The sequence below is a fragment of the Salvelinus sp. IW2-2015 genome, linkage group LG27, assembly GCF_002910315.2.
Source record: "Salvelinus sp. IW2-2015 linkage group LG27, ASM291031v2, whole genome shotgun sequence".
NCBI classification, from domain to species: Eukaryota; Metazoa; Chordata; class Actinopteri; order Salmoniformes; family Salmonidae; genus Salvelinus; species Salvelinus sp. IW2-2015.
In genome coordinates this window covers 37,633,937-37,647,491 of record NC_036867.1, presented here as the reverse complement: position 1 = coordinate 37,647,491, position 13,555 = coordinate 37,633,937, and the positions used below count along the sequence as shown (strand labels likewise).

Here is a 13,555-nt window from a genome sequence, read left to right as displayed (position 1 = left end):
AGTTTCACGGTCTCAGACGATCCCGTAGGCGAAGAAGCCGAATGTGTAGGRCCTGGACTGGCGTGGTTACACGTGGTCTGCGGTTGTGAGGCCGGTTGGACTTCTCGAAAACATAGTTGGAGGCTTATGTTAGATAAATTAATACGCAGTTCTCTGGCAACAGCTCTGGTGGACATTCCCGCAGTAAGAATGCCAACTGCACACTTARTCAAAACTCGAGACATCTGTGGCATTTTTTGACAAAACTGCTAATTTTAGTGGCCTTTTATTGTCCTATGCACAAGGTGCACTAGTGTAATGATCATGCTGTTTAATCAGTTTCTTGATATGCCACACCTGTCAWGTGGGTGGATTATTTTGGCAAAGGAGAAATGCTCACTAACAGGGATATAAACAAATTTGTGCACAAAACTCAGGAAAAATACACTGTGTATGGAACATTTCTGGGATCTTTTATTTCAGCTCATGAAACATGAGACCAACACTTTACATGTTGCATTTATATTTTAAGTATAGTTCTCCACTCCTGTTCGAGGCAAATGTAACACATTTCTATTATTTTAATGCAAGACATGCATAATTCTGCAGGAGTTCATATTATGGCACATGTGAGGTTATATGCAGTCAGTGTCCAGATTTCAATTACTACTCTATTTAAACCATATTAATTTAAATGAGGAATATTCTGCTTATTCATGTCTACAGGGTTACTCGTGAACGGGAAATCAAAGGTGCATGTAAACAGTTTARACGGGATGAGTTACCATCTGGAAAACTGCTCATGTAAATGGTACCAGTTCCACCCTCAACTAACCAATGACCTACCTTGTATGCCCTGAATGATTACATAATTTAATGGGCATCTCAGTGATTTAAGCCTCAGCTGAAATTGTTGCTGATAAACACATTCTAATATAGTATAGAAATGGTTTAATCTATAATTACCAGAGCACCAAGATGTCATATCAGTGATTTGACCCCTGTGTGAACTGTCATGATCTGCAGTGTAACTGAAGACATAACTACCAAAGATTTAGCTGGTTATTAAGATTATGTTTGCCCAGTCTGTGAAACTGTCAGTCTCATTTTGAGATGGTAAATACATGTGCGTCCAAAGTGCCCCAGAACTAATCACCAGCGTTAATGAATGATTAACAAAGTAAAATGTAGGGGTGTTTGTACCACCATCAGTTTTTGATCAACCCATAATCTAACAATACTGTTAGTATTGATATAAGTCTGATCCTGCCTTAAAAAGATAAACACCCAATGCGCAAGGCAGGTAATCACACAATTCAAATATTTATTGATTTTGTAGAAATGGTATCTATAAAAAAATTAAATTAAAATCATTGACAAAACATGTTTACCAGCTTTGATCTAGCTCAGAATTCCAGTGTGAAACATTTATCCACATATGAAACTTTAACAAATATTAACAGCGAACATATATACAGAATCAGATACAAACTTGAATAAAGGTCAGGTAGAAAAATATCYATCTAATACTTTCAAAAARACATGCATTCGGGTGAGAAGACCTCTTAGGATTTACTCGGAGGCCGACAGAAATATCTGTGGAAAAAAGAATCGTATTTTCTTTTATTTCTCTTTAAAAAAAAACTAACTTTCTAAATCAGATACTAGACAAACACATTCCCTTGTATATTTGAACACAAAGATGGATCATAAATATGTTGCATTGAAAGGAGGCATTCATACATTGCTTCATTCCTTCCTTCAGCAGTCAGACTTCTTGTGGTAGGAGAGAAGAGATGAAGAGTCTGGAGGAGAGAGAACACAATGTGTCAGAACCAGATAAAAGGGCAACACACACACTCCCTATCACACACAAACATAAGAACACTCAGGTGTCTGTGGAAAACTCAGTACAGAAGAAAGCCATTCTAAAATGAACAATGGTCCAATGAATAGTTACGTAGTGACTACCCACACGTGCCTGCTTACACCAGATTGTTCCCTACCCTGAGATGTGCATCCTGGTACTTGTAGTTTGTTCAGTATGGTGAGGGTGATAAACGAAGAAGTGTATTCTGGTACTTGTAGTTAGGTCCTRACCTGGGCCSTACCGGTAGATGGGGGACAGACAGCTGAGGTACAGCCATGTCCTGTTCTCTTGCAGCCACCGCTGCCGATAGCCAATCATATCAGGGGAACTTGGAGGCGGGGCTAAGTAACCCCTGCTAACTGGGTCAGGAGATGGGATTGGAGGTGGTGAGATTGATTGATCAGTTTGTCAGAGAGGAAGTGTGTCCATGGTAACAATGCCGTCCCCTTACCCGGGGATTGTGGGTAGTGGACTTGCCGTGGTACGATGCCATCACCAAGCTAAAGCCCCTCTTTCTCCCAGTCATCTCTGATCTCCCCCATCTCATTCAGTGAGTGTGTGCTCAACCATTAAGTGTAACCAGGGTGTGTGTGTGTGTACCTGGACGTGCAGCCCCCAGGCGTTGCTGTACATTCTCCAGGTGGTGGATGTAGTCTGTCAGAGACCGCTCAGCATCCTGGGACAGAACACTGGACGGAGCACGCTCAGAGGACAGGACCGGGTTGGAATACACTCTAGGGGGTACAAGAGGGGAGAATAAGAGAGAAGACAAGAGGAAGAGCGAAAAGGAAAGAAATTAAATCTCAAGCTATGTCGTTAGAGATTTCCCCTCAAATGAATGGATGTTTACTATGGAAGGAGCAGTACCGGTTTTGCAGCCTGAAGGGTGATTTCATTGGTGAGACAACACCCTTACGGGTGGGGCTGCTGTCTCTAGTAGGTGGAGAGGAGTTGTGATTGGCCAGTGGCTGCTGCTGCCTCAAAACCTCAGTCCTGGAAGCTGAGAGAGAAATAGAAAGGTTACAAAAACTGTCGATGTACCTTGCCAGTGTGTTGGTAATCCGATCTTCATCGCTCTGGATGTCTCGCACACGCACCTGTGCTGTGTCCTTTGACAGTGACAGTTGTAACTCCTCTCCTGACGACTCTCTGCCACTTCCTGGTCAGGAACTTCAGTCTGGAGAAGGACAGGGAAGGGTTAACGTGCATGACACAATGACCCATTGCTCTAACATATAACACCCACCCACACGAGCAACACAACACACAACCCACCGTGAGATGGCGATGACAGCTCGTACTGCAGCTCTGAAGCGTGAGAGGGGAGAGTGTGTGTGGGCATGGGGGGGCGAGGGGTGCGCCCCCATCCGAGCGATAAGACAGAGAGTTGCCTGTTCACAGTCCTGAAAGCCCCCCAGCAGCAGCAGAAGGTAGCGCTTCTGGTAGACCAGAGACTTCCTAAAGCTCTCAGCCCGTAGATAGCGCTCATACAGTCGCTGGAATAGAGGGACAGACACACAAACACAGGGTTAAAGGGACGTCAAGACAAGGGACTTCACACCAGATGATCCACGGGGACTTTCAACCCAGAGGTCAAGTGTGTGTGCGCGTGAGTTTGTGCGTGTGGCTCACCTTGCTGTTGCTGAGGTCAGTGCTGGGCCGGTTCTCAGTCTCTGCCTGTCGTAGCTGTCGTTCCAGACAGGACAGGGTGCGTTTCAGGTTAACTGTCTCCTGACTCAGCTCCTTCACGCGGGCCGACAGGTCAGAGTTCTCCCTCGACAACCTCTCCCCCAGCGCCGAGGAAGAAGACTGCAGGGAGAGAGAAGTTGGTTATCATGGTCCTTATCAAACTCATTTATTGTTGTCGCTAATCCCCCCCCAAACACCATAAATACATTTAAAACACTGCCGTCTAGCTCGTCTCCCAGTGCTTCATGTTGCTATGCATGGGCCAAGCTATGATCAGCCATTTCTGGTACCTGGTGGTTGTATAGGGCTGTGCTGGTCTGGTCTGGCCCAGTCGAGGTGTTATTCTTGYGTTGGAGTGGGCTGGAGTTGTACTGGTGTCGGTTGGACAGTCTCTCTGTGGCCATCTCTCTCTCCTCCCTCTCTAGCTCAGCCAGAGTCTGCTGGAGATCTCTCATCCTCTGCTCGTCCTGCTGCCGCAATAACTCCAATTCACACTGCAGAGAGAGGGAAGAGAAAACAGGAAAGTAAACAAGAAAAAGACGGCATACAAGTGGCTGAGACACAGTTGTATTACAAGTCAGACAGGCAATGCTAAAATGTTGTGAAAATCTCACCAGTTTGTTGCTGGTTCTCTCGTGTCGCCTCTCTCTCACCGTCTGCTCCTGTCTCTCCTTCRTCCTCTCCCTCTCCCTCTGTTCCTCCCGCTCCCTCTCCTCGTCATTGACCGATCGAAGCCTCTCCCTCAGCACATTGAGCTCCGCCCCTAAGCGACCAGAACGCTCTCTCTCCGTCGCCAATGCTCGACTAGCCTCCTGCTTCTGCTCCTTGAGTGTCTCCATAGTAACTCGGAGGCGGGCTGCAGCATCATGTTCTCTCTGTGCCTCCTCTCTCCTCTTCCTCTCTTCCTCCTCTACTCTCCTCCGTATCTGCAGAAGTTCCGCCCTCAGCCCATCTGTCACGGTGGCTAGCTCCTCCCCCTGCCTCCTCTCCTGCTCCAGTTGAGAGCGGAGCTCCGAGATGAACTTCCTGTCTCGGGACGCGTCCGCTTCTTGTCTGCGTGTGATGTCATCGAGACGCCAGGCGGAGCACTCGCGTTCCGCCTCCAGTTCCTTCACGTGGGCGTCGGCTAGGCGGGACTCAGCCTCTTTCAGGAAGTGTTCCAGCCGACTCTTTTCCTGTGACTGGAAAGTGTCGAGTTGCCGGGCGGAACGGGCACACTCCTCCTCCAGCTTCTTGTGGGCATCGGCTAGCCGTGTGTCGAGCTGTGATTGGAGGAGGTGGCCGCGGGAGAGTTCTATCTGGAGTTCCTGTCGGAGGTTACTAGAGGTCGTCCTCTCCTGGTCCAACTGACCCCTCAGGGTCACGACCTCTGATCTCTGCTGCTCCTCTTCCTTCTCCCGGAGGTGTGTGAGAGTTCTCTCCTGGTCCAGCTCCTGCTGTAGCTCCTGGACTCTGGTCTGCTCCATCCTTACAGCCTCCTCACAGTCCTCTATACACAGTCTGGGAGAGGACACACACATCAGTATTTTTATTAATGTGTGTGCATACAATAATGTATGTATGTATGTATGTATACCCGAGTTTGCGGATCTCGTTTTGTAGTTCCTGCTGGGTGCTGTGGGAGGAGTTAAGTTGCTCTCTGCTCTCCTCTAGTTCCGCCCTCAGCCTGGATAACACCTCCCCTTTAGATGACTCCTCCCCCTGGGAGTGCTGCAGCTGCAGAGCGTGTCTGTCTGCAGAGAGCAGACGCTCCACAACACGCTGCTGCTCCTCCTGGAGAGATGAGGCAGAGCGTTATTTCTTTTTAACCCTTTCAATTAAGCTAAGCAGATACAGTGAAGATTTTTTTTTTTTTACAGTATACAGGACTGCCTTCATGTTTGGAGTCGTCTCCACTCTCACGCAAAACACACACCTGTCTCTGTAGCAGTATTTCCAGCTGACGGAGGAGGTGGATGGAGTCTATCTCAGGGTGGGAGGAGAGAAAGGCCTGCAGCTCAGAGCGAAGCCCTGCCCTCTCAGAGTCAAACACACCCCTTACTGCAGCCTGCAGCCCTCTGCTCCAACCAGCATCCACCGAGTTCTCCTGTTAAAACACACACAGGAGGGTCAGTATGCACACATGCAGAAGTTAAGCACACATCTCACACACACACACACACTCACCGGTCTTTGTGCCATCCGACAGAGCAGTTCTCTCAGAGCGATGACAGTTTCCTGTAACGCCCTCTTCTCCTGCTCCCAACTCATTGGAGGAGCTTTAGAGTTTAACTGACAGATCGTCTGGTCCAATGAGAGGTGGTTAGAGGGGGCGTTACGCTGGGAGAGGGCGAGAACCCTGCAGCTCTCCTGGTACACTCTCTTCAACAGACCCTGGAAACACACACACAGTTTGGTATAGGGCTCATTTGTAACATTTAAGGCGTGTGTGTGTGTTCATACCTGTAGTTCAGGAGACAACAGTTCGTCGTTGTAGCTCATACTCCCGGCGGCGCTGCCTGTGTGTGTGTTGGTTGCGGGGTTCATGCCTCGACAACGCAGGTACTCCAAGAACTGTGCGTCCAGCCTCTCTGTCTGCTCCAACTCTACCTTGAGTCTTACACCGAGCTCTGAACTGACATCTACACGACCGAGAGAAAGACAGAGACAGGTTAGACACATGAACACAGACAGACAAGACCAACAAAATGACAGACAAACAGACTTACTGCTGCCATATCCATCACTGGCCCAGTCCGTTGCAGATAGAGAAGAGGGGGAGCCAAGAGATGAGGGAGGGGCCGTCAGGTCCAGGGCTTCCAGCTCATGCACCTGACAGGTGAGAGAGGTTTAATATATATATGTGTGTGTGTGTGTGAGACACTTTTCCCAACACTTTTTCCACCCACCTTGTCAGCGTCCATTGAGTCCAACATGGAGAGGTTGTCCGAGGCAGAGATGGACCCAGGGGAGTGGGTGCTGTGTGTGCCCAGCTCTGGGCTGATTGTCCCTGGGCAGGACTGTTCTTGCCTTCCCCTGGGGGAGGCTTTAGCCTGGAGCTCCAGGCCTGTGCCGTTTAAAGCACTGAGGTCAGAAAGTCTAGAACCGTGGAGAACAGAGGGGTGGAACCTGTCCTCTCTGGTTCTCTCCTCAGAACAGTCCAGTCGACGGAGAACCTCGGGAGAACTCAGGGACCCGTTGCGAGACACACCGTCCTGGAATCCTCTGGGCGTGACGTCTGGAGGAGGAAGATGATCACAGTCATCCAACAGCTCTGCACTCATCAGAGAAACACCATTGTCTGTGTAGGCAGCTTGAATGTGTACTCACCCTTCAATGAGTGTGTCTGTCTGTTGTGCGGGTTGCAGGTCTGTCTGAGCTGCAGCAGTTCTCCTTGCTGATAGGCTAGCTCCTCTTCCTGCACGGCCAGGTCTTCCTGTAGGCCCCGGAGCTCCGCTTTCAGATGCTGGTTATTGGTTTCCAGGTCAGCCAGGGCCCGGTCCTTGGTCTGATTGACAGGTGAATGAAATAAGAGAAGTGTTATTTACAGTCCTTAATTTTTTTATTTTTTTTTACATGTTCAGTTTAAATGCACACACACACCGTACCTGTCCCTCCTCCAGTAGTTTCTCAGCTCTCTCTGTGCTGGAGCAAAGACCCTCCTTCACAGCTGCTAACTCTGTCCCCAGGGCTTGATGCTCCGCCCCTAGTCTCTGTAGCTCCTCCTCCCTCTGTCTCAGGGCAGCGTCAGCCTTCGCCAGAGTCTCCTCAGCACACGTCTAAGAGAACAGCCTTCATCATCATCAGTATGATCAATATCAACAGCACCATCAATTATGTAATCCGTCTTCTTTGCACAAAATCCTTCTTGCAACCTATTATCCAGGGCTTTGATTCATTCAAGAACAGCACTAAAAACCTTGAAAAGACAACAAGAAACATGTGCAAAACGCACACCAACACAAATCGCTTACCCTTCCGACCCACAATGTGCAGAAAATGCTGAGCGACTAACCCTACTCAACACCATCACTATTTTCCCCAAACACAAATCTATAGCAAACTGTTCACCAAGAGTGTTTAAAATAAAATAGTGCTTGGCAACTCCCATTCCAGAACACATGGCAAGAAAACTATACTCCATTCTCCATGTTCAGAAAGAAAGTAAATAATTGCCAGTGTGAAAGAACTTCACAACACGGAACTGTTTTGACCACTCCTGGCTTCCTCTTTCTGATGAGGTCACTTCCTCTATGAGTAYCACTCTTCTGTTGGGTGCRAACACATCAACATCTTGTAGTTTCTCTCTCTTTTATGCCCACTCTTAGTCTCTCCCCCTCTATACATATACCATTTAGCAGATGCTTTTTCTCCAAAGAGTCAATCTCTCGTTCACTCTCTCCCTCTTTAACCATAGCCAGATGGGGTAGAGGGAGCTGAGCTGACACAGCAAAATACCTAAATAGTGAAAGCTACTTAGGGTTGCAAGTTAGGCTTAGAGAGGCTAAATGGAATGGATTACTCAAGTTTGAATGAAAACATCAAAGGCAGGCTTTCAAAGCAGACAACCTGTCCTTTCTGTGTTAACCTTTACCTACCAACTAATTCTACAAATAACTAATACTACTAAATATACCACCACTCCTACTTGGCTAGAAAGAAATGTGTTTAAATTGATGCCACATGTTGAGTCAATCTGATTGGATCGACGCTGCCGCCACTTACCAGCACTTCCTTCTGAGCCTCCTCCTGGTTGGCTCGCCTCTCCTCTAGTTGACGGCTGACTTCCTGGAGGCAGGCCCTCTGAGAGGTCACTTCCTGCTGGAGGCGTTCTATTTCCTCTTGGAGTCTGCACTCCTTCTTCCGCAAGGCCTCGCGTTCTGACGAAAGTTCTGCCTTCGCCGTCTCGACAGCCACCACGGTCTGTAGAAGGGCTTCAGTCTCTTTCTCCCGCTCTTCAACCCTTGATTTTAGCTCCAGGACCAGGGAGTCTAGCTGAGTTTTCTCCCCTCGCAGGGAGTTAGTCTCCTGGGCAAGAGCCTGCCAGCGACCACTCTCCTCCACAGCTGCATCCCTCTCCTCCTCCAGCCCTTCTTTCCTGGCTCTCACCTCTTCAAGTTCAGACTCTTTTAGATTGAGTTCTCTCTTTACCTCATCCCCTCTCTCCCGCTCTTCCCTGAGCCTCCTCCCCAGCTCCTCCCCCTGTCCTCTGTACTCTTCCTCCTGAGAGAGCAGCAGTCTCTCCATCGCCTCCTTCTCTCCCACCGTCACCTCCAGCTGCCCCTGCAGGGCCTCCACACGAGAACGGAGAGAACGAGAATGAGAAGAGGAGTGGAGGCGACGCATCTCCTGCTTAAGACTGTCGCCCTCTCCTCCTCTCGGTCCTCCTCTCTCTGGTTGGGGGTAGTTGGCAGGTTCCGGGCTGGGAGCAGGCGAAGGGTTAACACTGTCGCCCTCTTGTGATAGGTCGCTGACCTCGTGGTAGGCGGGGCCAAGGGTGTTTAGCTCCGCCTGTAGCGTGCTGATGACCTCGTGAAGCCGCTCCTCCTCTTCCTGCTTGTCCTGACGCACCCTGATGACGTCACAGCGGAGGTGCTCCACCTGGGAGCGGAGGTCTTCAAGTTCTGTCTGGAAGGCCTGTAGAGAGACCGGGAGAATGGCTTCCAGTTCAGGCAAAAAATTATGACAGTTCCATTGTGTGTGTACTACATTGAGGTCACAGTAGTTTGAATTCTGAGAGATTATGTCATTATATAACAGGGCTGGATTATGGAGGTCTGTGTGTGTATGGGTGGGTGTGTGTGTACCGTGATGTCCCTGGCTGTGTCCAGCTCCAGTTCCAGCTTGTGCATCTCCTGGGTCAGGTGGTCTATCTCGTCATTCTTCTCCTCTAACAGAGCAGATGGGAGACTCTCCTCCTCTCCTATCTCTCTCTCCTCCAGGCGAAAGGTAAGGGCTGAAACTGTCTCCTAAACAGAGAGACACAGGGATGAGATTTAGAACACAGTAGGACAATCATTGTTGGCGTAAGAGAGGACTAACAAGTACTAGCATGACTGAAAACTGTAGCAGACCCACTTGGAGAGAAGCGACTTGGTCGTGAAGCTGGGTGATGGTATCCGTGTTCTGATTGGTCAGGAGCTCCAGCTGGAGTGTGAGGTGTTTTAACTCCGCCTCTTTTATGGTCAGGTCTCTCTGAGTCTCCTCCATTTGACCAACCAACACACACACCTAGAACACACACGTTAACAAATTAATACAACCAAGCAAACTAATCTTTTCTGGCCAAAGATCTCTATACACTAGCCAGCAGGTAGCAGTTAAGCTCTGTTAGGCCTTTCACTAAAGCAGGTGTTGGAAGAGGTTGGAAACACACACCTGTTGCTCCTTGTCCTGCAGGTCTTGCTGTGCGGTGTCCAACGTGTCTCGGAGAAGCTGGATGGGGTCGGGGGTGCTAGCATTGTCACGGTAACAGTGACGGGTCTCGTCCAGTTTAGACTGCAGCGCTGAAATCTGGAGACGATTTGACAACTGCTGCTGCTGCAATGACTCCTTATCCTGGAGGGGGAGAGAGTAATTTAGTGTGTGTGTGTGTGTGAGAGAGAGAGAGAGAGAGAGTGATAGAGAGTTTACCTGTGTGAGCTCCTCTTCTCTCTGCCGAGTTCTGTGCAGCTCCTGCTCCAGTTGACTGACAGCTCTGCTGCTCTCGGAGCTGCTTAGCAACGCCTGTTCCAGCTCCCTAATTCGCCCAGCCAGCTTGTCAATCTCCTCATTGCGCTCAGCAACCTCGAGCTGGACCTGTTGATTGGCTGCCAGCAGGGAGGTGTGGTCTTCTGTCTTGTCCCTGATGAGGGCTTGAAGGCTCTCCACCTGAGAAAGAAACACASGAGGGTAATGTCGGTTGTCAGGGCTCCAGTTGCCAGGGGTACTATGGGGTTTCCCATGTTAAGCTGTACGACGGGTTTACTAAAGCCATTCCGGGGTCTGCAGCCACTACAACTACTGAAGCCATGAGACAGAGCAGCAACACACAGCACAGAGGGATGGAAGGGAAAGGAGGATGATAGAGCGAGATGGAGAAAAGGGGGGTGGAGAGATGAAAAGGAGAGAGACGCGGCGGCGCTCTAACGGCAGATGTATCTTCAATGATTATGTATCAGTTATTCACGCAGGTGTGATCAAAACACACACGCGGTGGGGGCATGCAGAGGAGTCAAGGTGTAGCTTTAGGAGTCACTGGGGAGATTCCATACCTGCAGAACCAAGTCCTCAATCTAGATCATTCCATGAAATAAAACAAAACAAACAGTCAGCAACAGGTCCATTCAGGAGCAGGAACTCAAACATTAGAAACATTAAATATCTATAATGACTAAACATCAGATATTGTCTTGACTAAACACTGCAGTATTAAAGACTTATTAACACATGACAATACACAAAGGTAAGGATGTGTGTGTGTGTGTGTGTGTGTGTCTTACCCGCTGGCCCTTGCTGGCCCCAGCAGTGTGTCTGGCTGGCTGTCTGAGCTGAGCCTCCAGATTTCTGATCTCCTGTTGGAAATCATCCCTCTCATGCTCCCGCTCCACTGCCTGCTCCTGGAGACACACAGAGATAAACTTGAGTGTGTGCAAGTGTGTGTTTTACACATCCATACATTTCAGCACAGCGTGACACTTACGTCTATAAACTGCCTGTTGTGTTTGAGCTGTTTCTCGAGGGCCTGGACGCGCTGCTGGAGGTCCTCTGATTGAGCCCTGTGCTGCTGCTCCGCCGTGAGGCCCTGGTTCTCCTGTTCCTCTAGCTCGGTCTCCAGAGCCCTGAGGCGCAGAGACAGTGAGCTGCGGTCTTTCTCCGCCTGCCGCTGCACACACAGCCTCTCCTGGGCCAGACGATCTGCCTCAACGAGGAGTCCTTTAGACACACACAACACAGGTGGTTAGGAACACACACAATCCTTCCAAACATGCACTTTCTATAGATAAGGTTAAGTATAGAATTGGTCAGAAAACAAAAACAAACAAAAAAACATGGCCACAAGTCATAGCAAACAAATACAACCACACAAAAAAACATTCTGCTTAAATCGACACACACTAATCCCCATGCCATGGACTCTGTATAAGAAATGAGACGGGGCAGTTTTTAAAACGCACAAACAGACACACAGGACTCTGAGCGACAAACCTGTGTCCCCCTCTATACTCTGACAGGACCCTACAGGAAGAACAGACAACTAAGAACAGGACTTAACGTGTACACATAACATATGCAACATAATCAATCCCACTTAAGCTTAAACGACAATTTCTCTCATCTATCCCCTTCCTCACCCTTTTCTCTCTCTCCCAGTCCGGCGGTGAGATGGACCTTCTGGCGCTGGAGGAGACTGTGCTCCTCGCTGAGCTCCTGCAACTGCACCCTGAGGTCCTCCAGCTCAGAGGTGAGGGCTTCCTTCTGGTGCAGCTGCGCCCGGAGGCCCTCCAGCTCCTCAACAAGCCGTTCTTCCTGAGCCTCCTTTTGTTGTAGAGATTCTTCCAGAGTTGCCTTCTCAGCCACATAGCCCTCCAACAGACCTGCACACACACACAAAGACAGGATACACACACAGATACATGAATATCACACTTTTTACAAACAAAGATTCTAAAAACACATGGAGAGACACAGTATCTCTACAGACCCTCGGCCTTGTGGAGCTCCAGCTGGAGCTTGCTCTTTAGCCCCGCTTCCTGGTCCAGCTGATCCAATACGAGCTGGTGTTGGAGCAGCATCTGGGAGGAGTCTGAACGGCCCTGGGAAAATCTCTCCTCCAGAGACAGATGGACAGAACAAGACTCCTCCAACTAGAGAGAGACCAAAAGAGAGAGCGAGACAGAGAGGAACACAAAGATCAGTGGCTGAGCTTCATGCAAATTCAATGCATAGAATGTTGTGTTGACCCCCCACTAACCTCTCAAGCGTTCACTGCATGCCGACAAGCTAGTGTGTGTGTGTGTGTGTGTTACCTGTGTGCTAGCGCGTGTGAGGAGCTGCAGGAGTGTGTCCACAGAGTGGCGTAGTTGGCTGCAGGCTCCCAGGGCTGCTTCCTCTCCCAGGGCTGCTTCCTCTCCTCCAGAGTTTGTTTGGGACTCTGTCAGTAGAAGGCTCGCACACACACGCTGAGAGAGATCTAGATCGCCTGTCGACATGTCTGCGACAGAAAGAGGAGACAGGTCAGGTATTACACACACAGTTATCAGTCCTTTCTTCCCAAGTGTGTACTTGTTCACTTCCTGTCATAAATGTATCAAGGACACGGGTCCAGTTGTTAGATTCCACCCACCTGTCTCCTGATTGGTTGTTTCCTCTCCTGGCCTCTCACCCTGATCATGACCTCTGACCCCGACACAGGCGTTGACCCGGCGGCCAATTAGCTCCTCCATTGCCATGGTGCTCAGAACCACCTCAATCAGAACCTTCTTTAGCCTCTCATTGGCTGACTGGAGAGTGTGCCTAGAGGTCAAAGTGAGACGAGACCAACAAAATCACACAACAACAAAAAACTCGAAAGCATTTTTTTTTTTTAAATGAAGCATACACTCTAGCTGATCATTGTCAGGCCTACATTCATCCAGACAGCCTCACCTCTCCTCCTTGGCAGTGTGTAGGTCCTCAGTAAGCATGTTGAGGAGGTTGCCTCCCTCCTGACTCTCTCGTTCTCGCCGTTGGAGGAGTGCATCCAGGGTCTCCATCTCTGACCTCTTCCCCTCCAACTCCCCCTGTAGATTACCCACCTCCGCTCGCAGCTGGAGAGAGAGAGCGGTGTCATAGCACAGCAGTACCAATACAGAAGACAGACAGAGACACAGACAAAGACAGACACACACCTCCGTGTGCAGCTGAGAGCCAGAGAGAAGAGAAACCAGAGACAGCAAACCAGTCATCACTAGATGTGATCAAAGAATTGTCCTCCCAGTCATAGATACCACAGTTGCATTCAACATCACACTCCCTTTACATAACAGGACCAAAAGCAGAACCATGTGTCTTGTAATG

The 13,555-nt window shown here is 49.3% G+C and overlaps 1 protein-coding gene across 1 annotated transcript in view; it reads right to left on the bottom strand.

Moving 5' to 3' along the window:
* Positions 1-1,278: 1,278 nt before the first annotated feature.
* LOC111953284 (pericentrin-like) overlaps positions 1,279-13,555 on the bottom strand; it is a 36,439-nt gene continuing 24,162 nt past the window's right edge. The window contains 31 exon segments of the mRNA XM_070435647.1: positions 1,279-1,575; positions 1,723-1,784; positions 2,080-2,208; positions 2,450-2,583; positions 2,717-2,849; positions 2,947-3,026; positions 3,125-3,345; positions 3,482-3,658; positions 3,829-4,032; positions 4,153-5,038; positions 5,115-5,311; positions 5,454-5,624; positions 5,705-5,911; positions 5,981-6,159; positions 6,247-6,349; positions 6,427-6,755; positions 6,848-7,025; positions 7,126-7,296; positions 8,243-9,154; positions 9,325-9,486; positions 9,596-9,748; positions 9,896-10,075; positions 10,151-10,387; positions 10,771-10,791; positions 10,999-11,115; positions 11,199-11,431; positions 11,851-12,093; positions 12,201-12,363; positions 12,526-12,710; positions 12,843-13,012; positions 13,145-13,305. Of these exon segments, the coding sequence (XP_070291748.1) occupies positions 1,741-1,784; positions 2,080-2,208; positions 2,450-2,583; positions 2,717-2,849; positions 2,947-3,026; positions 3,125-3,345; positions 3,482-3,658; positions 3,829-4,032; positions 4,153-5,038; positions 5,115-5,311; positions 5,454-5,624; positions 5,705-5,911; positions 5,981-6,159; positions 6,247-6,349; positions 6,427-6,755; positions 6,848-7,025; positions 7,126-7,296; positions 8,243-9,154; positions 9,325-9,486; positions 9,596-9,748; positions 9,896-10,075; positions 10,151-10,387; positions 10,771-10,791; positions 10,999-11,115; positions 11,199-11,431; positions 11,851-12,093; positions 12,201-12,363; positions 12,526-12,710; positions 12,843-13,012; positions 13,145-13,305 (6,480 nt within the window). The 3' untranslated portion in view covers positions 1,279-1,575; positions 1,723-1,740.